We start from the raw sequence: 22067 nt of genomic DNA on the forward strand, positions 1-22067 counted from the left end.
CCAGCTCTTCGTTCATGATGTCAAAGCACTCATCGAAGCTGTCACCAATCACACACCAAACTTAAGTCACCTACCTTTCGGCCGGGTTTCGCTCAACCGTTCCTCCGTCTGAACTTGAAGATTTCCAACGATCCCGGGGTGCAATGTCATCTGAAGTAAAACAAGGAATTTCGGATATCAGTAATTGTAGACTTTCAACATTTTTTTATTATGCAAACCTTTATGAAAACCAAAAAACTTTATTCTTTATATCTCTATAAGGCAACTGGCAACTCTCGCTCTCTCGGATCGTTTGACGACCCGCTTAGAAGACTAATAAATGCATCCGTATCGCAGACGGGAAGGGGAAGGTTCCAACACACTGTGGACACTCTCTCTAGGGCATCATGCGCAGCGCTCCGTCCAGCCGGATGACCTCCCCGTTGAGCATCGGGTTCTCCACGATCGACTGCACCAGCTGGGCGTACTCGGCCGGTTCGCCGAGGCGCTGCGGGAACGGAACCGTTTTGGCGAGGAAGGCGCGCACCTTGTCCGGCAGGGCTTGCAGCATCGGGGTGTTGAACAGGCCGGGCGCGATGGTGCAGATGCGAATTCCTTGGGTGCTCAGGTCGCGCGCGATTGGCAGCGTCATTCCGACGACCGCGGCTTTGGATGCGGCGTACGCAGCCTGGCCAATCTGGCCGTCGAAGGCCGCCACCGAGGCCGTGTTGACGATCACGCCTCGCTGACCGTCGGCGTTCGGCTCGTTCTCGCCCATGAGTCCAGCGGAGAGGCGGATCACGTTGAACGAGCCGGCCGTGTTGACCAGCAGCACGCGCTGGAAGTCCTCGAGCTTGTGGGCGACCTTCTTGTTGAAGTTGTACGTCTTGACGGCCACGGCGATGCCGGCACAGTTGACGGCCACGTCCAGCCGGCCAAACTGGGACTTGGCCAGCTCGAGCGCCCCGGTTACGTCCTTCTCGGAGAGAACCTAGTGAGATGGGAAAGAGGGAAGTCATGAACACAAGATCTACAGCGTACACGCTGAGTAACCTACATCAACCGGCACGAAGACGACGTTGTCGCCGAGCTCCTTCGCCACATCGGCACCCTTGGACGTGGGCAGATCCGCAAGCACGACCTTACTTCCAGTCCGGGCGAACCGCTCCACCGTTGCGCGTCCCAGGCCGGAGGCGCCACCAGTCACCAGAGCTACCGCGTTCTACCGCAGGGATGAGAAGAGAAACCGATTAGAATACTTCAAGAAACCAGGCACGGTTTGAACTCAATTTCGAACGGTTGATTTCGTAAGCGGTCATTCCAAAACAAGAAGAGTCAAACAAAATCATAAAATAAGAGCACACAAGCAACGAGACAAACACAACCAAACACGACGAAACAGAACACAACCCACACACTCGCGGCGATCGCGTTCCGGGGTCTCACACTGGTTCGCGCAGCCAAGGTTTTGTGAGAGAAAGAGAAAAAAAGAAGGGTAAAATTTTGAAAGCAGAAGGTGAAAATTGTGCAACGAGAAGAAAGTTTGAGGAAAAAGAACTCATAAGAAAAGGGTAAATCAAAGAAAAAAAATCAAAAATCAAAAACAACTTGTTAAACATCTTTGGTTTTGCCGCTTTTGGCGTGTTGTTGCGCAAAGGAAAACAAGTTACTTACATCTCGCTCGCTCGCCATCCAAAAAACACGCACATCCATTGCTCATCCCATCATGCGCTCTCATCTCTTCTCTTGTTCAGCGCTCATCGCTCATGCTCGCGTCCAAAACGTCATCATCGTTTTCACTCTCGCGGATCGCTTTCCTCCAACGCTCGATGATCGTCGTCGCCGCAAAGCGGAGCGGATCCACAACCAGACACAAACAACGACAGCCAAAAGAGAGGGGGGGAAGGAGGGGGCGAAAGAGAGTATACGGCGCCACAACAAAACAGACAAACAACAACAAGTACTCACTCGGCAGCACAGAAAACTCATCGTTTTTTTTTTTGGAGAGAGATCACCCCGTGAGGAAGATTGGTCGAGGCGTTGGCTTTGGAATTTGGTTGAATTTGATCAATAACGGCGCCTTTGTCAGGTCTACTTTACCGATGTCAACGATCTTTCTTTTGAAGAATGCTGGTGAAGCAAATTTGGTTAGAATAATTTCAATTCAAACTAAAACAACATTTCTAGAGTTTTTTTTAAAGGTCTCATAAACATATGAAAGACAATAGTTTATTGGTCCTTTTCAAAAAAACCTCTGGATTTAAGCTCTGATCATTAACGGCGCCTTTTTTAGATCTACTTTACCGACATCAACGATCTTTCTTTTGAGGAAGATCTATCGAGTCGTTAACAAAGCAAATCCAGCTAAAATTGTTTGAGTCCGAATTAAAACAACATTTAAGCATTGACAAATAACGGCGCCTTTCTTATATCTACTTTACCGATACACTCAACCCCCGGTGGTTGGTCACTTTTTCGTTTGACACTTTTTTAGTTTGTACCCCGCTGGTTGGTCAAAGTCAAACTAAAAAGTGACGAACTGTCACTTTTTACACGGCGCTCACGCACACTATCAAAACCAACGTTTAATAGTGTGTGTGAACTCCGTGTAAAAGGGGTGTCAAACTAAAAAGTGACCCCGTTCGTTTGACAACAGTTGGTGTCAAACCATCGGGGTTTGAGTGTACCAACAATATTTCTTTTAAGGAAGATCGATCGAAACGTTGGTAGAGTAAATTTAGCGCTGGAAATGTTTCAGTTCGAACAACAACGAAATTTCAAGCAAAACAATGTAAATGGGCTATTGTCGAAGTGTAAACAAAGAGTTTATCCAGCTAAAATCAGTTGATCGTAATTTTTCGACTCACGATCGAGATTTCTCGATCCTTATCCTACGATCATTCGATCGTAATTTCTCGATCTACCATTGACAAATTACGACTGACGATCAAGTAAATCTCGATATGTGTTTTGAAGCTTATTTTTAAAAATTTCCAGAAATTTTAAAACTCGAAAAATTTGAAATTTCTAAAAAATAAAAAACAAAAAAGATCAAAAGAAAAATTAAAAATTGGAAAAAAAAATATTTTTTAAGATTTTAAAACGTCAAATTTAAAAAAAACATGAAAAAATCTTTATTTTAAAAACTTACCAAAATTCCAAAACTTAAAAAGTAATTAAAATTTAAAAGATTTAAACAATTATTTTTTTAATTCCTAAAAATTTTAAAATTATAAGATATTTAAATTTTAATGAACATTAAATGTTTCAATGTTGAGATTTTTCAAAAATTTCAGCAATTTTCGCAATTTCTAGTTATGCCGGAACCGTGGTGTAGGGGTAAGCGTGATTGCCTCTCACCCAGTCGGCCTGGGTTCGAACCCAGACGGTCCCGGTGGCATTTTTCGAGACGAGATTTGTCTGATCACGCCTTCCGTCGGAAGGGAAGTAAATGTTGGACCCGGACTAACCTAATGGTTAGGTCGTTAGCTCAGTCCAGGTGTAGGAGTCGTCTCCCTGGGTCCTGTCTCGGTGGAGTCGCTGGTAGGCAGTTGGACTAACAATCCAAATGTCGTCAGTTCGAATCCCGGGGCGGATGGAAGCTAGGGTGTAAAAAGAGGTTTGCAATTGCCTCAACAATCAAGCCTTTGAACACCTAGTTTCGAGTAGGAATCTCGCAATCGAGAACGCCAAGGCAATGCTGTAGAGCGAATAATTTGATTGATTTTTTTTTTAGTTAGAAAAAAAAATTACAACATTTTTTTTTAATTCTAAATATTTTTAATCTTAAATATTAAAAACAAACAAGAATTTCTCATTATAATTTTTTTAATATATATTTTTTGATTTCAAAAACATTTTTAAAAATATTTAAAATCTATTAAAATATTTAAAATCTATTTAAAAAAAAAAAAATTCAAGATTTTAAAACGTCAAATTTAAAAAAAAAAACAATAAAAAAAATCAACAATTTTCATAATTTCTAGTTAGTAAAAAAAAATAAAAACATTTTTTTATAAATTTAAAATATTTTAAATCTTTATTGAAAAAAAAATTCTAGATTTTCTCTTTATTTTTTTAATATATTTTTTTTTTAATTTAAAAAACATTTAATAAATTTTTTTAAACCTTCAATTTTTTTTAATTTTCAAAAAAGTTCAGTTTTTTTGAATTTTGTTATTTTTCAAATTAAAAAAAATTGCACTAAGTATTTTTTTTAAGTATTTCGTTTAAATAAAAAATAGTGCAAAAATCACCACGGATGTTTAAATAAGGAACGAGCAGGAGTCTATCTCTTAGTTTATACTTCAACATTGGGCCATTTACATTGTTTTGCTTGATTTTATCAGTGACCATTAACGGCACTTTTTTCAGATCTACTTTACCGTTTTTTTTATTTTGAGGAACATCGATCGTTGGTAAAGCAAATTTAGCTGAAATTGTTAACAAAGCTTATTTTTTTAGTAAACTTAACTTTTTGATCATTAACGAAGCCTTTCCTACATCTACTTTACCGACATCAACAATATTTATTTTCAGGAAGATCGATCATATCGTTAGTCAAGCGAATCTAGCTAGAATTCAACAACTATCATGTTCTGACCATTGCCGGCGCCCGCCAAGCTCCTCGACCTCGACGAATCTTCCCCACTTCCCGCGCCACTCAAACTAGCAAGGAACCCTTTCTTTCGCTCAACGCGGCAGCACGCAAAAGACGGTTCCGCGCTCATTTCTGTTTCACAACAAGTTTTGCGTGTATGTTTTTCAAAGATTTTCTGCTCTCTCGCGCCATTATCATCATCTTCCGTGTTTACATAGGTATTTTGATCATCAAACCATCGCGTCATTATTATTCTAGATATAGGTTACGCACTCTAACAGAGGTGTTCTGCGCTCTCGCTCTCAAAATGTTCACTCTCTCTCTTTTTGTTTGCTCTCTCTCGCGCGCTAATTACTGGGAGATTTACGCTCGCGCTAAGTAGTATTTTTCACTTTTCTTATATAGGTTATGTGTTTTGTTTAAAGGGGGGTTACACACTCAATCTATGACATATCTTGCTATTGGTTTTGTTTTTTTTTTTGCGTACACAACGTGCGAAACTCATTCATATTTTTGCGTTTTTGTTTACTTTGCGTATTTGTTTGCTGCAACAACATCATACCACACACTTTTTGCTTTGTTTTGTTGTTATTTTGTGTTTTTTAAGTATTATATATTTGTTTTGTAATTGTTTTCTCTCATCTCAAGTTTTATTTGTATTTTGATATATAATAATAGTATATAGTTTGAATCAATAATGAATTTAATTCGACTTACATCTGCTCACATTCTACCCACTACCTTTCTCTCTCTCTCGCTCTCTGCAACTACTGCTTGTCTAACCTTTATTTAGTAGGAAACTGGTTGCACTAAGTGTAGAGTTCAAACAAATCCAAAAAACAACACAGGAAACTCACATCAATCCGACAAAGCATACAGGTTTACAGTAGCGTGGTTCACGTTTCTATGAAAAAGACAAAAGTTGTTATTTTGTCTTGCATCAACCGGAATTTCGTTCTTTTATGTCCCCAGAAGCATTCCTGAAAATTTGAGCCCATTTGGTAAGGTCTAGGAGCTCCAGTTTTAATTTGAAATTTATATGGGATTTTGATTTATTTTCCATGGGAAACTATCTTTTTTTACATTGTTTTAGGATTTTTTTTTATAAATCGATGAAATGACTTGATTCTTATAGTAGGAGATAGGTTTTGAACTGGGGAACAACTTTGTAGAACATACCAACATGCTAGGAAGTGACCCTTTAAAGATACAGATACTTTTAGATGGTGGCTTTTGAAGGGGCTTTACTGTGTGGGCCACCATCTAAAAGTATCTGTATCTTTAAAGGGTCACTTCCTAGCATATTGGTATGTTCTACAAAGTTGTTCCCCAGTTCAAAACCTATCTCCTACTATTAGAATCAAGTCATTTCATCGATTTATAAAAAAAAAATCCTAATACAATGTAAAAAAAGATAGTTTCCCATGGAAAATAAATCAAAATCCCATATAAATTTCAAATTAAAACTGGAGCTCCTAGACCTTACCAAATGGGCTCAAATTTTCAGGAGTGCTTCTGGGGACATAAAAGAACGAAATTCCGGTTGATGCAAGACAAAATAACAACTTTTGTCTTTTTCATAGAAACGTGAACCACGCTAGTTTACAGTTTCTAATTGTGTTTTTTCCACCTACTGTTTGCTTCGCCCGTTCCTGCCCGTCGCTTACCGACGCCTCTGCCTTACCGACTAACTTAAAACGCAAACACACGTCAAAAAACACAAAACTCGCTCTCAAACCGGCTGCGCTCTCTCTCTTTCCCTATTGTGTACGGGTAAAATAGTGTTAGTATTACTAAGAAACAAAGTATAAAGCAGGGCGTCTACTTTACCGACGCGCGCACGCGTCGTCACTCACACTTGCTCACAACGTCCTCCTGCTCGGCTCGCTTTTCAACCGCACGCACACCACCACCACCTTCCTCATCGCTCACACGCTTCCGCTTGTATTGCCTCCTCATCGCTGCGGGGTCTACTTTGCCGACCTTCGGGTTGCAGCACTCGTTCGGGCAGGGCATTCGTCGACCTAGCGCGCACACGTACACACACAGAAAAGTTGAAAGCTCGCGACGTCGGTAACGGGGATCTTCTTTACCGACGTCGCGAGCTTTCCATCTACCATACCGATTAAATAGTCGCTCGCGCGCGCGCGCCCTTCGTTTGTGGTTCGGTAAAAGGTTAAAACTTATGCGAAACCAAAAAAAAATAAGGTTAAAATTATCTGGGGCGGGTTTGTGTTTGAATGGTGGTGGGCGGAGCTTGCGCGTTCAAGCCACGCCCCCTCACCACTCTTTTTGGGAGACAATAAAGCTAGGCATCGTTTGTTTTTTTTGTTGGTTTGAAGGCGCGCGAAAGGGGGCGGAGTCAGTCGTGGTGATTATTGCATTCGATCGTAATATTACGATCGTAATTTCTCGACTCACGGTCGAGATTTCTCGATGGTAGGATTACGACTTACCATCGACAAATCTCGATCTATCATCGAGAAATTACGATCGAAATTTTACTGTTGAGAAATCTCGATCATAGATCAAGAAATTACGATCGAAATTTGTAATACCTCTTTTTTGAATATTTTTTTAATTTAACGGTACACATCAACCAGGGCTTTTGCACCGAGATTTCTGTTACTATTTTTTTTTGCATTTTGAAAACTACGAAAACTTTAGATGTTATTTTGTATTCATCCCCTAAAGTACTGTACACAAAATGATTTAAAATAAAGTGTGACTATTTTCACAGTCAATTTTTTGCAGGATTGAGTCCGTAAGTTCGACAATTTTGGAATAAGAAGACAACAACAACCTTGGTGTTCTGTGCACCCTTTAACGAAATATAAAAAAGAACCTAAGTCCAATATTTTTAATTCTGTAATTCTGTAATTCTTTTTTTTTTTTTTTAATTTCGGAATACATTCGTCCGGCTTCAGCTGAAGATTCATGCTGTCCCATGTTGCATGTTCGAGTGTAGACCTACGGAAAACCTTGCCGCGAGGAGAGGTGAGTGAGAAGTACACGAACCACCTACGACATAATTCCTCGGGCGGCCCAGGTCAACTCGAAGTTACCCCAGGCACCCCCAGTGCAGGACACATTGGGGGTAGAAAGCGGAGAGATATTTCAGTGAATACAATAATTATGACAATATAGTTTCATATAATCCTTATTCCTTGATCTTACCTTTTGACACTATCAAACCTAGCAATATTACTATTGCATCTTACCATTCCCTTTTGATAGTGTCAACCTCAAACCTTCATCCATTGTGCAATTAACACATCATTTCTATATTCTTCATGCGGAATCGTCGTCTACTTTCTTCGCCTTATTATCACTTAACCACGACGCGGTATTGTTCTCACAGTTTTTGAGCTTCAACGACCGATTGTTATTCACGCACTTATAAAAATACTTGTTTGCGGCTTTGTCTACTTTAATTTTGGACATGATTGTTTTTTCACTGTGAAATACACACCGTTGGCTGATACAATGACTTTTTCGGTCATCGTATGCTCGCAAGGTACATGAAAAAGACAAAGAGAAAAAATGGGATTAGTACAATGTAAAATAAAATCGAACATTGAATAACAGACTAACACAGAAAGAAAGAATAAAGAAACCTTCAGAACTACCAACTTGTAACGAGAAGCTTACTAGAAAACAACTGAAGTTGTGAAATATGGGACAAGACAAACAAACTTGAATAGCTAACATATATAATAAAACAGTTTGAACGTACCTTTAATCATATTAACAGTTATGCCCAAATTTCTTACCAAATTATTTTCAGCAGTTACATTTCTACAATAATGTATTGCGATTCCAAGTTAGAATAATTGAGTAGTTAAAGTTTATGGGGTTAGAGACAAGTTATAGCAATAGAAAAATAGAAAAATAAATAGATGGATAGATTTTACTAAATTTTGTCTTAAAAGAATAGGAAAAATCTAGCTTGTTTTTGAAAATAGCCAATGCACCAAGAGCAAACATACAGCATGTCACGTTCACACCGTATGGAGTAAATGTGATAAACTATATGTCCACATTCGGGGCACCACCTTTTTCAGAATATAGGAAATGATAGAAGGAAAACCCCATTCTGTATAGTGGAAGATTTCTGCAACACCTTGGACTCGGACCAGACATTTTGTCTGAAATAAGAGAGAAAGACAAATATTAAATTGTGGTATTATCACTAAATCCTATCATCCTTTCACCCTCCAAGACATGGTCTATCCTTCGTGCCTTCGTGTCTTGGGTGATGGCGAATTCTACCTTCTTCAATGATCTTCGGACCACCTCCAACTAGAATTCACAACAGGACCTCCCTCGGCTCCAGTTTACAACATGACAGCGACGAGAACACAGCCGAATGGGAGTTGACAGTATCAAATGCATGCTATACCCTTTGCTTTGCTGGATACTTACTAATAGCAAAGGGCGAGAGTCCTGCGACTCTCAGCAATCATGAATACTGCCCATTTGCCACAACCTAAGTCCAATATTTTTAATGTAAAAAAATAACAAATCTAAATTAATTTCTTTCTAACTTCAAACAATTAAAAAAAACCTCACAAAATTCAAAAAAATTAAAAACCAAAAATTTGAAAAATTTCTGAAATTAAAAAAAAATAAAAATTTAAATAATATTATAAATTTTAAAAATTTTAAATTTTTTTTTTTTTTTTTTTTTTTTTTTTTTGGGAGGGTGATCCAGCCGCACATCGTTGATGTCGAAACCTCTAAACTGGGCCCTCGTCCTGTCACGTCCGTCAGTAGTCTTGTCGTACATTACAACTAGAACCAGATCTGCCAATGAATTAGTACACTTCGACCAAATAAACACTGACGCTGTATGGATCTGACTCTAGAATAAATGCACAGTTGTGTGTTATTCATAAGTCCAAAATGTTCAATTATTCATATAAGTCCAAATATTCATTTGCGGATAACTACCTAACTTGAATTGAATACAAGATTTAAAGTAACCTATCCGAAAGCTACTCTTATCTCAAATCCCCGAAACTTTAGTTAATAGCCAAAAAATCTAGAACGTTTCTTTAAAAACCTGTCTGGCTTCTTTAAAAAAAAAACAAAAACAAAAAAATAGATTAACAGTTCATATTTTACAAGTCATGAATTGAAAAAGAGACGACCATTTGATCGTCAGAATTCCAGTAGATCCTCGATTCGCAACAATGGTCGATACAATCATAATCCGACAACCGTTAGTTCAACAGATCAACGAATTTAGTCCGATATCATTTCACTATTGATTGATCGAGACTCTATGGAAATTTTTACAAATCAGAATGGTTTTTATGCAATTAATTCCCAGAAGCAAAGAAAACAACAGAAAACAATGTTTAACAGCTTAACAGGCCCTCGTCTTGTCACGTCCGTCATAAGTCTTGTTTGCTGAAAGTTTAAATGGTTAGTGTTGTAGTTAATCGTATTCAACATGACCATAATAGGCAGGCCTGTAATACGATTACCTTACTGATTTGTTACTTAGCTTTTAAGAGGACGACCCCGCAACCGCCGTCAGATGTCCTAGATCACCTTCGCCAGTTGATGTCGGAATTGGTCAGTAACGAGTTTGACTTGGTCATCCTTTGACCAGCTCCGCTGATGAGGCTGGGTACCTGCAAATATTAAGCAAAGGTGGCGGCAGTATCTTTTTTCTCCTAATTTCTAAGGAACGAAGAACTCATTAGGAAGAAATAAACCCTACAAATCTTCTCTAAATAATAATAAAAATAAAACTGAAGCTCATGGGCAAAATAAGTGTGCCTAATCCTAAATGCACTTTTAAATTTCTAAATGGTCTAGCTTAATTCCGCTTAACACCTATCATTTCTAAATTGTCTGTTGAACAAGCAAAAGGCTTAGGTAACAACAGAAAGTATTTTTTTAAAACCTGTTATAGAAAGTTATGTGGAGATAACAAACAGATAAATATTGTAATGTTGAAAATAATTATCCTAAATACTCTAAACATTGATTTCAAAATTGTATGGCAAACAGTAATTTAGACCCTACAATGCCTAGAAGAGGCCTCGGTTTCTGTTGTTGTGAGTAGACGCTGGTTTCAGAGTTCATTTTTCAATTTAAAAGGGGTGGGAGACGACTAATTTGCTTCATGAACTCCTAATCGACCCTGGGATCACCTCTTGTGTTTGTCCACTGATCGCTCCTAGCTAGGTGTTACCTAGACACAGTGTTAGAGGCCCGCTTCGCATGGCAAAAATGTTGGCTGGGGGGAGGGTGATATTATCCAATGAATTTTATTTTTAAGCCAACATTGCTAACGGCGTTGAGATCTCTACTCATGCCCAGGGAAATAAAAATTTAAATAATATTATAAATTTTAAAAATTTTAAAAAAATTAAAAAAAAATCAAAAATTAAATATAACATTTTTTTTTAATTTCATAAATTTTATAAATTTCATAAATTTCATAAATTTTATACATTTCACAAATTTCATACATTTCATAAATTTTATAAATTTCATAAATTTCATAAATTTCAAAATTTTTATAAATTTTATAAATTTCATAAATTTCATAAATTTCATACATTTCACAAATTTCATACATTTCATAAATTTCATACATTTCACAAGTTTCATACATTTCATAAATTTCATAAATTTCATAAAGTTGAAAACATTTAAATATTTCAAAAAATTTAAAAATTTCAAACATTTAAAAATTTCATGAAATTTAAAAATTTCAAAAATTTCAAGAATTTCAAAATATTCAAAAATTTCAAAAATTGCAAAAATTTTAAAAATTTCAAAAATTTAAAAAATTCTAGAAATCTCAAAATTTTAAAAAAAATAAAAATTTCAAAAAATTTAAAAATTCAAGAAATTCAAAAATTTAAAAAATTACAAAAAAAATGTAAAAATTTCAATACATTCAAAAATTTAAATTTCAAAATTAGTAAAAAATCCAAAGATTTTAGAATTTTAAAAATTTATTTCTTATTTTTATTTCTTTGAAAAATTCAAAAATTTCAGAATTTTAAAATATTTTTTCAAATTTTTTTTTTTTTTTATTTCAAAAATTTAAAATTATTAAAAATTTCAAAAATTTTAAATTTAATTTTTTTTAAAGATTTAAAAAAAATCTTTTTTTTATTTCAAACAAAAAAACAAAATTACAACAAGTTTAAAAAATTTAAAAATCTTCCAAATTTTTAAAAACATCAAAATTTTTAAAAATTTTAAAATTCAAAATTTTAAATAATTGCAAAATTTTAGAAAATTTCAAGATTTTTAAAACTTTTAAAAAAATTAAAGATTTCAAAAGATTTAAAAATCACAAAAATTTCATAAGTCTCAACAATAAAAAAAAATTAAAGTTTTAAAAATTTCAAAAATACTAAAAATTTCAGAAATTTCAAAAACCTCAAAAAATCAAAAAAATTAAAAAAAAATTAAAATCTTTTCATTTTTTTTAATTTTTGAAATTGAATGAATTTGTAGAAAGATTTGGAAACGAGCTTCGAACCCATATCGAGATGTTTTCGATTACAATCGAGAAATCTCGATCGTAAGACTAGAAATTACGATCGAAATATCACGATCGAATGCAATAATCACCACGAGTAACACGATTTCTTCTAGAGGGGGCGTGGTTTCGTCACACAATTTATTTCACTTTAGGTCATTTTTAAGCTCCGCCCCCTTTCGTTTTTTTTTTCGCCAATGAAAAATCAAGAAAGTCCCTTAATTCTCAACTTTCCGTCGTTTTTGTGTTTAGTGTGTGCATGTGTGTGTGTGTAAGGGGGTGCGTGCGTTACAAATTCAGTGTGTAAGCGTGTGGAGAGGCGCGCACGGGGTTCTACTGTCGGTTCTGTTCGCCTCGTCCGGCCGGTCCTCCGGCGGCCGCGTTTCCGTTACCTGATCCGTTCCAGGGCAGATATTCCTGGCCGGCGCCCGGGCCTCCGGAGCCGGGGCCACCGGCGGGATTGCCGGGACCGCCCGGGGCGTTGCCACCGCCCTGGCCAGGGGCGCCCGGTCCTCCGGGACCGCCCGAACCCTGCGGGTTGTTGTGCATCTGGTTGCCGATGAGGCTCCACTGGCTGAGGGCGGCCGCGATGATGGCCGGATTGATGGGCATCTGGTTGAGGTTCATGTTCCCGCCGGCACCCGGGCCGCCGTGGTTTCCGATGACTCCCGGAGCGCCGCCGCTATTACCACCAGCTCCCGCTCCACCCCCACTCAGGTGATTGCCACCCATCCCGGCGCCCGGCGCTGATCCATGGTGGCCTCCGTGGAGGCCCCCGGCGTTTCCCTGACCCCCGTTAGGACCAGGACCCGTCGAGTTCAAACCCAGCGCCTGCAGGTTCGGCATGCTGTCGATGTTGCTGTTCTGGTTCTGCCGGCTCTGCTGCGAGTACTCGTTGTAGTTCCAGATCGGCTGGTTCTGCTGGGGCATACTGTTGTACCCTCCGCCGCCGCCACCACCTCCTCCACCGTGGTGATAGTTGCTGTTCATGTTCGAGTGGCTCTGCTGGCCACCGTAATCCGACCCGGAAGATCCACCACCCCTTCCACGTTCATCGTAGTTGGAAAAATTTCCACCCATCTGGTTCTTCTGCTGGTTCCGGTTATGTTCCGGCCTCGGCGAAGCCGTCGACACGTACACCGACGCCCCCTTAATCAGGTGATCCTCGCCGCACAAACTCTGCGCCACGTGCGGGTCAATAAACGTCACAAACGCAAACGCCCGGAAAGGTTTCGGAATAAACACGTCCGTCACCTCGCCGTACTTGCTAAAGTACTCCCGGATATCGTCCGCCGTCATGTCCTCCGTCACCCGTCCCAAAAAGATCTTGCTCGGCATCTGGTGCTGCATCTGATCCTTGCTCGACGGCACCTTCACGTCACACCAACGCCCATCAATCAAATGCCGCTTCGACAGCGCCTTCATCTGCGACTCAAACTTCGCAAACCGGATAAACCCGTACCCCTTGCTCTGCCCGGTCTTCGCGTCCTTCTTTATCTGCACCACCAGCAAATCGCCAAACACGTCAAAGTACTCCCTCAAGCCCTCCTCCGTCGTCTTCCACGGCAACCCCAGCACAATCAAATCCGTCGTCGTCCTGTTCCGATTCTCAATCCGCTTCGTCTTCGGCGTCGAGTTCTCCAACTTGTCATCGCTCTTCCGCTTGTTCTCCTTCGGAAACACACAAATGTAAATGTGGCTCCCCCAGCCCTGCTCCGGCGCAAACGGGTGCAACTTGTTGTCGTTCAACCGCACCCCCCGGATCGCCCGGTTCTCCGGGTTCCGGTACTTCAACCCGCACGCCCCGTAAAACTGCGCCTGCAGCGTCGACAGCGACAGCGTGCCGTCGTCCTCCAGCGGCAGCTCCACCGCCTCCTCGCCCTCCTCCTCCACGACCAGCACGCCCCCCGGCATCCCCCCTAGCGAGTCGCTTCCGACGCCGTGTTCCGCGTCCATGGTGCCGCAGCCGCCGTACGGTACCGTACCGTAGTCGTAATCGTTCGCGTACAGTGTGTCTCTGGAAAGGGGTTCCGGGGAGAAAGGGTTGGTTAGAAGTGTGAAGGTGAGTTTAGAAAATTGAGGTGGCAAACCCCGGCGAAGTCCGTGATAGGGAAACTAATTATTGATGTACCACCGAGTGGATCGTACCGAAACTGCTGTGAAAAATTTGGATTACAATGGTAAGTAAAGTGTAGCGAGTTGGGAACAAACCAGGTAAGTGATTTAAGTTTACTACAACAAATTGTCAGGTGAAGTTGAGTGAGTCTATGATTAGATTAGAAGTGGAAAAGCAGCCTACATCAAATAAGACATAACATAACAAACGAACCAATTGTACCATGTGGCATTCGATTACAATCCCCATTGTAATCACTTCTTTGGCGCTGCGGCAAAACTTGAACAATTCACACTTCTAAATGTTTTTTTTTTAGATACATCCAAATCACAACCGTGTACCTTATACCGAGTACCAAGCCACAGTGTATAAACACATCAAATCCAGTAGCGTTCGCGTTAAAGATTATATAGATTACCGCTTTTGAATGTTCGTACATAATACCAGTACACATCGTTCATACCGAAGTACTGTAGCCTGCCGGCAAGTGCTCTGCCGAAAAATGATGGAAGAACGTCTTTACAAGAAAAGCCAGCACAACAAATTTCAAACGACATGTATAACTGAAGGCAAGGGTAATCAGAATCAACGAAGAAATCGATACCATCAAGTTGGTGGTGCCAGCTAACGATATTCAACTTGAAGCATCGGGATGATTGCTCGAGGCCCTCGAATATCACGTCTGTGATTGGGAAATGCATGTTTTCGGTGACGATGGTTTTTGCTGAGTCAATGAGCATTTTATTTGTCATACTTTTTCAGGTCAGAGCTTTTCGAAGCAGTGTTTTGTGCTACAAGTTTAATTGAAGTTTGTTCTAGTCACGCACATCTTTGGTCTACTTTTGAGCTGGTTTGGTCCTTCAAAAGCGGTCCCGAGTTCAGAAATGCGGTAGTGCCCTTCACGCAAACCTGGCGCTTATCAGACCGATCTCTGATAATCGTCTATCAGAGATTCTCTGATAAACTTTTTGGTTTGAGTTCATCCAAGAAAACAACTTTAACGCACACATGAGCACAACATTGTATCGTACACGAGAATTCACCCCTAATTCATCCAAAGATCGTTGCGCCCCAAGTGGCGGATATCGGCATAAGCCGTCATCTCAGACGGGGAGCATTCAGCGATTATGTGAAAAGGGGCATTCAAAAATTACGTTACCCAATCAAATATTTGATAAATTTTGCTAAATTGGTTTTTAAATGTTTAATTGTACAATTGTTTAATTGTTTAATTGTTTAATTGTTTAATTGTTTAATTGTTTAATTGTTTAATTGTTTAATTGTTTAATTGTTTAATTGTTTAATTGTTTATTTGTTTAATTGTTTAATTGTTTAATTGTTTAATTGTTTAATTGTTTAATTGTTTAATTGTTTAATTGTTTAATTGTTTAATTGTTTAATTGTTTAATTGTTTAATTGTTTAATTGTTTAATTGTTTAAATGTCAAAATGTCAAAATGTCAAAATGTCAAAATGTCAAAATGTCAAAATGTCAAAATGTCAAAATGTCAAAATGTCAAAATGTCAAAATGTCAAAATGTCAAAATATCAAAATGTCAAAATGTCAAAATGTCAAAATGTCAAAATGACAATATGACAATATGACAATATGACAATATGACAATATGACAATATGACAATATGACAATATGACAATATGACAATATGACAATATGACAATATGACAATATGACAATATGACAATATGACAAAATGTCAAAATGTCAAAATGACAAAATGACAAAATGTCAAAATGACAAAATGACAAAATGACAATATGACAATATGACAATATGACAATATGACAATATGACAATATGACAATATGACAATATGACAATATGATAATATGACAATATGACAATATGACAATATGACAATATGACAATATGACAATATGACAATATGACAATATGACAATATGACAATATGACAATATGACAAAATGTCAAAATCTTTAGTTTTTTTATTAGGTCCTATAAACATATGAAAGACAATAGCGTATAGGTCCTTTTCAAAAAAATTTAACATTTTAACATTTTAACATATTAACATTTTAACATTTTAACATATTAACATATTAACATTTTAACATTTTAACATTTTAACATTTTAACATTTTAACATTTTAACATTTTAACATTTTAACATTTTAACATTTTAACATTTTAACATTTTAACATTTTAACATTTTAACATTTTAACATTTTAACATTTTAACATTTTAACATTTTAACATTTTAACATTTTAAAATTTTAACATTTTAAAATTTTAATATTTTAACATTTTAACATTTTAACATTTTAACATTTTAACATTTTAACATTTTAACATTTTAACATTTTAACATTTTAACATTTTAACATTTCAACATTTTAACATTTCAACATTTTAACATTTTAACATTTGAACATTTTAACATTTTAACATTTTAACATTTTAACATTTTAACATTTTAACATTTTAACATTTTAACATTTTAGCCAAACATACGGAAATTAAATTTTCTTGTTCAATTGTTTATGTACGTAATATTTGAACGACCCTATCATTTGTTTTGTCATCGTAGTATTTGAACACCCCATCGTAGCAGCCAATGTCAGCCATGACAAATTGAATCAAATATCGCGTCTGTTTTGTTCGCTGTGGCGGTGCCGTTTTTTTCCATTTTCTGTGATGAAAATTAAGAAAAAAAAATGTGTGAACTATCGCTGTTACTAACAAGTAAGTGTAATTAATTGTGTATTTGAATGCAGAGTGAAAGTAATTCTGTATTTTGTCATGTACGGGTAGATTTTTACTTGAATTTTTCCTCTGTTGCAGGTTATGGCCGTACGATGACCAGGAAATTAGGAACAACCAGCATTTCGTGGCCAACCGAACCGAATCCTCAGCCGGTGGATCCAGATCAACTAAAGTGTACTTTGACAGTGTAAAATATTAGGAAAATAAATGCTTTAAAACTGTTTCATCACCTGTTTTCATTCTCCCAAAGTAAGATTTCAGCCTTACTAATACAAATACACTGTTGCAGTGGTGTGCGTGCATTTTTACCGGAACGACGCTAGCGCTGCCCAAGCGGTGAGATTCAGCAACAAAGCTTTTGCCAATCAAAGAATTCATCTGTCAAATCTGCCTGCGTGAACCTCATGAACTTTATCAGAGAATGTCTGATAAAGCTTTGACGGAGCATTCTCTGATAGAGACGCTCTATCAGAGAATTTCCGTTAAAAAGACGGAGAATTTCGGTAAATTTGACCGAAGTCTAGGTTGCGTGTTGGATATAATGGCAGAAGATTCAAAAAATCAATTATTCGAAGTTTCAGATTCGATAATTTGAAGATTCAAAGTTTCATTCGCAGATTCGTTAATTTCAAAATAAAATGATTAAAAGCTGCAAAAATTAGGAGATTCAAATTTTTGAGGATTTGATGTTTCGAAAATTCGATGATTTGAAGATTCGAAGACTAGAAGATTAAAAGATTTGACAAATAGAAGATTCGAGGATTCGAAGACTAGAAGATTTAAAGATTAGAAGAATCGTTTTTTTTAATGATTCGAAGATTCAAAGAATCGAAGATTCCAAGTTCCAAGTCCAGAATCAATAATTATATGATTAGAAAATTCTATTATTCGAAGATTTGAGTCTTTTAAAATAAAAAGATCTGAAAAATTCGATGTTTCGTGGATTAGAAGATTCGATGATTTGGAGGATCGATGATTCGAAGATTTGATGATTCGAAGATTCAAAGAAACGATGATTCCTAGATTCGAAATTTTATTTGCAGATTCGATCATTCCAAGATTCTATTTTTCAAAGATTCGATGACTAGAGGATACAAAGATTGAGAAGTTTGAAGATCCGATTATTTTTTTTTTTAATTTTATAATTCGATGATTCGTCTTTAATCGTCGTTCGCAGATGTTTGAAATTTCAGATCACTTAAATTAATGACGATTTTCATAATTTTAAAAGGAATGTGATAATCATTACCAAAAATTATCAACACATGTAGGGTATTATTCAGAACAACTTGATGAAGAAATTTGTGCAAAATATTAATAGCGAAGCAAAATTTATATATTAAAACGAAAAATCATGGCAATTATGGAAGTCTTTACGTTAAGTGGTCCGGAGTTCAGAAAGCCGAATAGAAAAATAATTCGATAAAGTTCATCTAACTGTTACCTATCAAATTTTGATGTCTCCTTTTCAAAATTAATTAAGGGAGGGAAAAGAAAAATCCAAAGATTTAATGATTTGAAGATTCTGAGATTCGATGATTTAAAGATTCGAAACTTCTAAGATTCAAATATTCGATGATTAGAAGATTCAAAGATTAGATGATTCAAAGATTAGAAGGTTCAAAAATTAGAAGATTCAAAGATTAGAAAATTCAAAGATTAGAAGATGCAACGATTATTCTGAGATTAGAAGATTTAAAGATTAAAAGATTAGAAGATTCAAAGAATCGAGTTTCATTCACATCAATTTCAAAGAATTCGAAGTTTCTTAGATTTAATAATTTGAAGATTCGTAGACTAGAAGTTCAAAGATTCGAAGGGTAGAACTTTCATTTTAAAACGAAGATTCTATAATCGAACATTCGATTTTAAAAATCGACGTTTTGAAGACTCGTATTTCGCAGATGTTTTAGAGTATTTTAGAGTAAAAAATCGTTCAGATTATTCTTAATATATCGAGCATCACGCTTGAAAGGGTTATGGGCAAGAAGGATCAATGATCTGCGCAGTATTATTATAAATGTAACTGGGAAAATACTCGTTTTAGTTTTTTGGCTGGGTAAAATTCTGGTCTTAATTTCATTTAACTTGTGAATTTTAACTATTAAAAACAAGTTATTTTGCAAAGCTGTCTATAGAAATTAGCTTGTTCTCTTCCTCCTAATAATTGTTCATGTCCTTCAGTTGGCCACTTAAATCTGATTTTAAGGTGTAAAACATTCCTAATAAGGCTCTGTAATCTTGAAATTTGTCTACACGTTTTAGGGGATGTTTTCATATGTTTGGCAGGTTAAGGGATCAGGCATCCAATTTGAAGATTTTCACTATTTGAACAACAATTTAACAAAACTATTCATAAAAACTTGCTTGCTCACTTCCTACTGAGATATTTATCACTCGATTTCAGTTAAAAACTCTTTTTGGGAGCTAAAACTAAAGGAAAAAGTGCTTATATGCCAACATTAGATGCACGATGGAATTACATGCTTTTCCATGTCTTAAAGATACTGGGAACCACTCCAACAAAAGCTTGCCATAAAGTAAAGTGTCAGATTCCAGATGGTTTTATCTTTGTTTAGAAAAATGGGAATGGCATGATTTATGCCCTATTCAATAAAGAAGTTGGAGTTATTGGAGTACGTACATCTCAAACCAAAAGTACCAATCGAAGCACGAGAGAACTGTCAAACGGAGGTACCAATCGAACAAAAGGTAATAGCTTTTGCTCGATTGATACCTCCGTTAGACAGTTCTCTCGTGCTTCGATTGATACTTTTGGTTTGAGACGTTTGTTCTCTAATAACTCCAGCTTCTCTACTATCAAGGGGGGACACAAAGCCTAGGGGTGAGATTGGGTCATACAAATTTCAGAATTTTTGTATGACCCAATCTCACTCCTAGACCCAAAAAGTCACTCCTGATGAGGATATTCAAGAATGACTTCCCTAACACGGACGTGAACTTCAAGTACCTAAAATTCATACTATTTGGCTGGTTATGGATGTACAGAGACCCCGTTGTGACTGACAGAACTGTTAGACTTTTTATGGATTTTAATTCAGGATTGCTAGACCACCTCTATTACGGACGTAGTATGCAAGATCCTCTGAATGAAACTGTCGTTGATTCTGATTGCCTTGCCTCTGTCGGCGATTGGTTTTGGATGCTTCTCCAAATATTCAGAAGTTACGGAAAACGTTCTAGCTTGCCTGATTTTCGTTTAGCAGAACACTCGCAGCGCCAAATAAGTGATTACACAATTCGGGTTTAAAGAATGTTTGGTCCCACATTGCGCAGCAGGTTCGTTTGTTATGTTATGTTCTACTTGCTGTAGGCTTCTTTTCTGCAACTTCTCCTTAACTTCAACTTTACTAAAAGCCTTAGATTTTTCGTTCTCGCGATCAGTGTTTTGGTTTGAAGAATTTTTCGGTCGATTATTTTGCTTCAAATTCACCAACTCGCGTTGCGCGCTGCATTCCTTTTTTAGGTTGCAGGTCACGACACCACCGCCTGCAAGTTGGACGGGACGCTTCAAAATATATAAATATAAATTTATCGTCCGGATTCGTCGCTTCGCAGGGTTTGCCACCATTTTTCGTTGTTGTTTGCTTTCTCGTAATTTTAGAACGACGTTCAAACTACTTTTTCGATTCTGAAGAAGACTGAAAAGAAAAATAAAGCAAAGCAAGCCTGTTTTGGTTCAACTCACTCGAAACTCGTTCCTGCCGGGCCCCGAAAATCTGCTCCTGGCCGCCGCTTCTACCTCCAACGAGTGCTCACGCACACACCCTTATCAGCTGCCGATTTTGCGAGGTTTGGTGTGTGTGTGCGTTCCAACGGGATTTCTGCTGTCACAATCGTGTTTACAGTGTTTGTTTACCAACGCAGTTTGGTATGACAGTTGGGTGACACTTGCCAAAAAAGGGAATACTTTTTCGTTTTGTTCAGGAGACAAAAATTTGGCAGAGTAGGCCGTGTGACCTCTTTTCAAACTTTATTTTTTTCGACGGTCGCTCTCTCTCTCCTTTTCGCTCGCACACTCCAAAGGTGAAGAAGATGGGGAAGAAGACACGGACTGGGCAGAACGAAGAAACGGGACAGAGGGAATCGCTCTCTTTCTCTTCTTTAGGTTGCTCTCCTTTTTTTCCGGAGTGTGAAAAAACCAAGATGGAGGAACAAATTATCGCACTCTCGAGGGGGGGTCAGGCAGATCTTTCTTTTTTTGCTGGATTTTACCCAAAAAAAACAACTCTTTTTCAACTCGCTCACGCACGCACGCACGCACTTTTCCACTCAAGAAACCGCTCACAAAATTCTGGTGATTTTCACGGGGCAAATACCTTCAGCATCTCGCGCGTGTGTGTGTGTCACACTCGGAAAAATTTCCTTTCGAGTAAAAGTGCACTTTTCTCCCGCGACTTGACGCTGCAGCTCCCAAAAATAAACACGCGGGGCTTTTCCGGCCGAAAAAACGTTTTCGTTCGACTTTTCTTGCGCTATTTTTAAAACACCGTTTTTTGATGTGTGTTTTATAAAAAGAACACTAGCGCTCCTCCACCGACGACCAACTCCGTCCCTCTCGTTCTGACGCGCGTTACGTAAGGGCTGTTGTGCTCTCACTCTCGTTCACACGGCGCACCACACACACGCGTTCGCTCTCGTTCTCACTCCAACACTGGATTCTCTCACGCGCGCGCGCACACCACGACCACGATTCAACAAACTCGCAAACACGACTCGCGCAAACCACGACCGAACTCGACGACTGCTCAACGATGAATGAAAATGCGGTGAGAAAATCGCTCTGAAAATGTTGTCGAGTTTGACAGTTGTGAGTTGGAGCGGGGGTAGGAAGGTTGGCGAAAAGAGGTACTAGAGCGACGCAGGTAATGATGACGTGGGGCTACGTTAAAATACATCATAAAACAAATCTCTGGAGTTTTTTTGAAAAGGTCCAATAAACCAAATTTTCAGTTTTTGCTTTTTGGGTGTTTTTTGATACCCTTGACTCAAGGCGGTTTCAAAAACATAGACAAAGCAAAAACTGGAAATTTGGTTTATTGGACCTTTTCAAAAAATTCTAAAATTCAGTAACAACATTTCAAAAGGGC

At 37.9% G+C, this 22067-nt stretch overlaps 2 protein-coding genes across 4 annotated transcripts; both read right to left on the minus strand.

The window, feature by feature from the left end:
• Positions 1–241: 241 nt before the first annotated feature.
• On the minus strand, positions 242–21438 carry LOC120420202 (3-hydroxyacyl-CoA dehydrogenase type-2-like). Of its 2 annotated transcripts, none has more exons than XM_039583189.2 (3): positions 1654–2391; positions 1037–1201; positions 242–970 (listed from the first exon to the last, which is right to left on the minus strand). In XM_039583189.2, the coding sequence occupies exons 1-3, from the start codon at positions 1690–1692 to the stop codon at positions 377–379; spliced, it is 798 nt and encodes a 265-aa protein (XP_039439123.1). In that variant the 5' UTR covers positions 1693–2391; the 3' UTR covers positions 242–376. The 2 variants fall into 2 exon arrangements, with proteins under 2 accessions (XP_039439123.1, XP_039439124.1); XM_039583190.2 differs by lacking the exon at positions 1654–2391 and adding an exon at positions 21297–21438 and having other exon boundaries at positions 244–970.
• Positions 1185–21303, minus strand: LOC120420201 (TAR DNA-binding protein 43-like). 2 transcript variants are annotated; one of them, XM_039583188.2, is made up of 4 exons: positions 20666–21303; positions 12488–14112; positions 6436–6603; positions 1185–1201 (listed from the first exon to the last, which is right to left on the minus strand). In XM_039583188.2, coding segments are annotated over exons 2-4 (1734 nt in total). In that variant the 5' UTR covers positions 14052–14112; positions 20666–21303; the 3' UTR covers positions 1185–1199. The 2 variants fall into 2 exon arrangements, with proteins under 2 accessions (XP_039439122.1, XP_039439120.1); XM_039583186.2 differs by lacking the exon at positions 1185–1201 and adding an exon at positions 5045–6339.
• Positions 21439–22067: the final 629 nt, after the last annotated feature.

This window comes from Culex pipiens, chromosome 1 (genome assembly GCF_016801865.2).
Source record: "Culex pipiens pallens isolate TS chromosome 1, TS_CPP_V2, whole genome shotgun sequence".
Lineage (NCBI taxonomy): Eukaryota > Metazoa > Arthropoda > Insecta > Diptera > Culicidae > Culex > Culex pipiens.

What these genes read in the sequence shown, in the direction of transcription:
- LOC120420201 (XM_039583186.2), bottom strand. Translation starts at nt 14,051, where the DNA reads ATGGACGCGGAACACGGCGTCGGAAGCGACTCGCTAGGGGGGATGCCG. An exon ending in TCTGCCCTGGAACGGATCAG is followed by an intron (nt 6,604 to 12,487) that starts GTAACGGAAACG and finishes TGTGCGCGCTAG; the next exon opens with GTCGACGAATGCCCTGCCCG. An exon ending in GGAGGACGTTGTGAGCAAGT is followed by an intron (nt 6,340 to 6,435) that starts GTGAGTGACGAC and finishes CGTACACAATAG; the next exon opens with GGAAAGAGAGAGAGCGCAGC.
- LOC120420202 (XM_039583189.2), bottom strand. Translation starts at nt 1,692, where the DNA reads ATGGATGTGCGTGTTTTTTGGATGGCGAGCGAGCGAGAT. An exon ending in GGATGGCGAGCGAGCGAGAT is followed by an intron (nt 1,202 to 1,653) that starts GTAAGTAACTTG and finishes TCCCTGCGGTAG; the next exon opens with AACGCGGTAGCTCTGGTGAC. An exon ending in TCGTCTTCGTGCCGGTTGAT is followed by an intron (nt 971 to 1,036) that starts GTAGGTTACTCA and finishes CCATCTCACTAG; the next exon opens with GTTCTCTCCGAGAAGGACGT.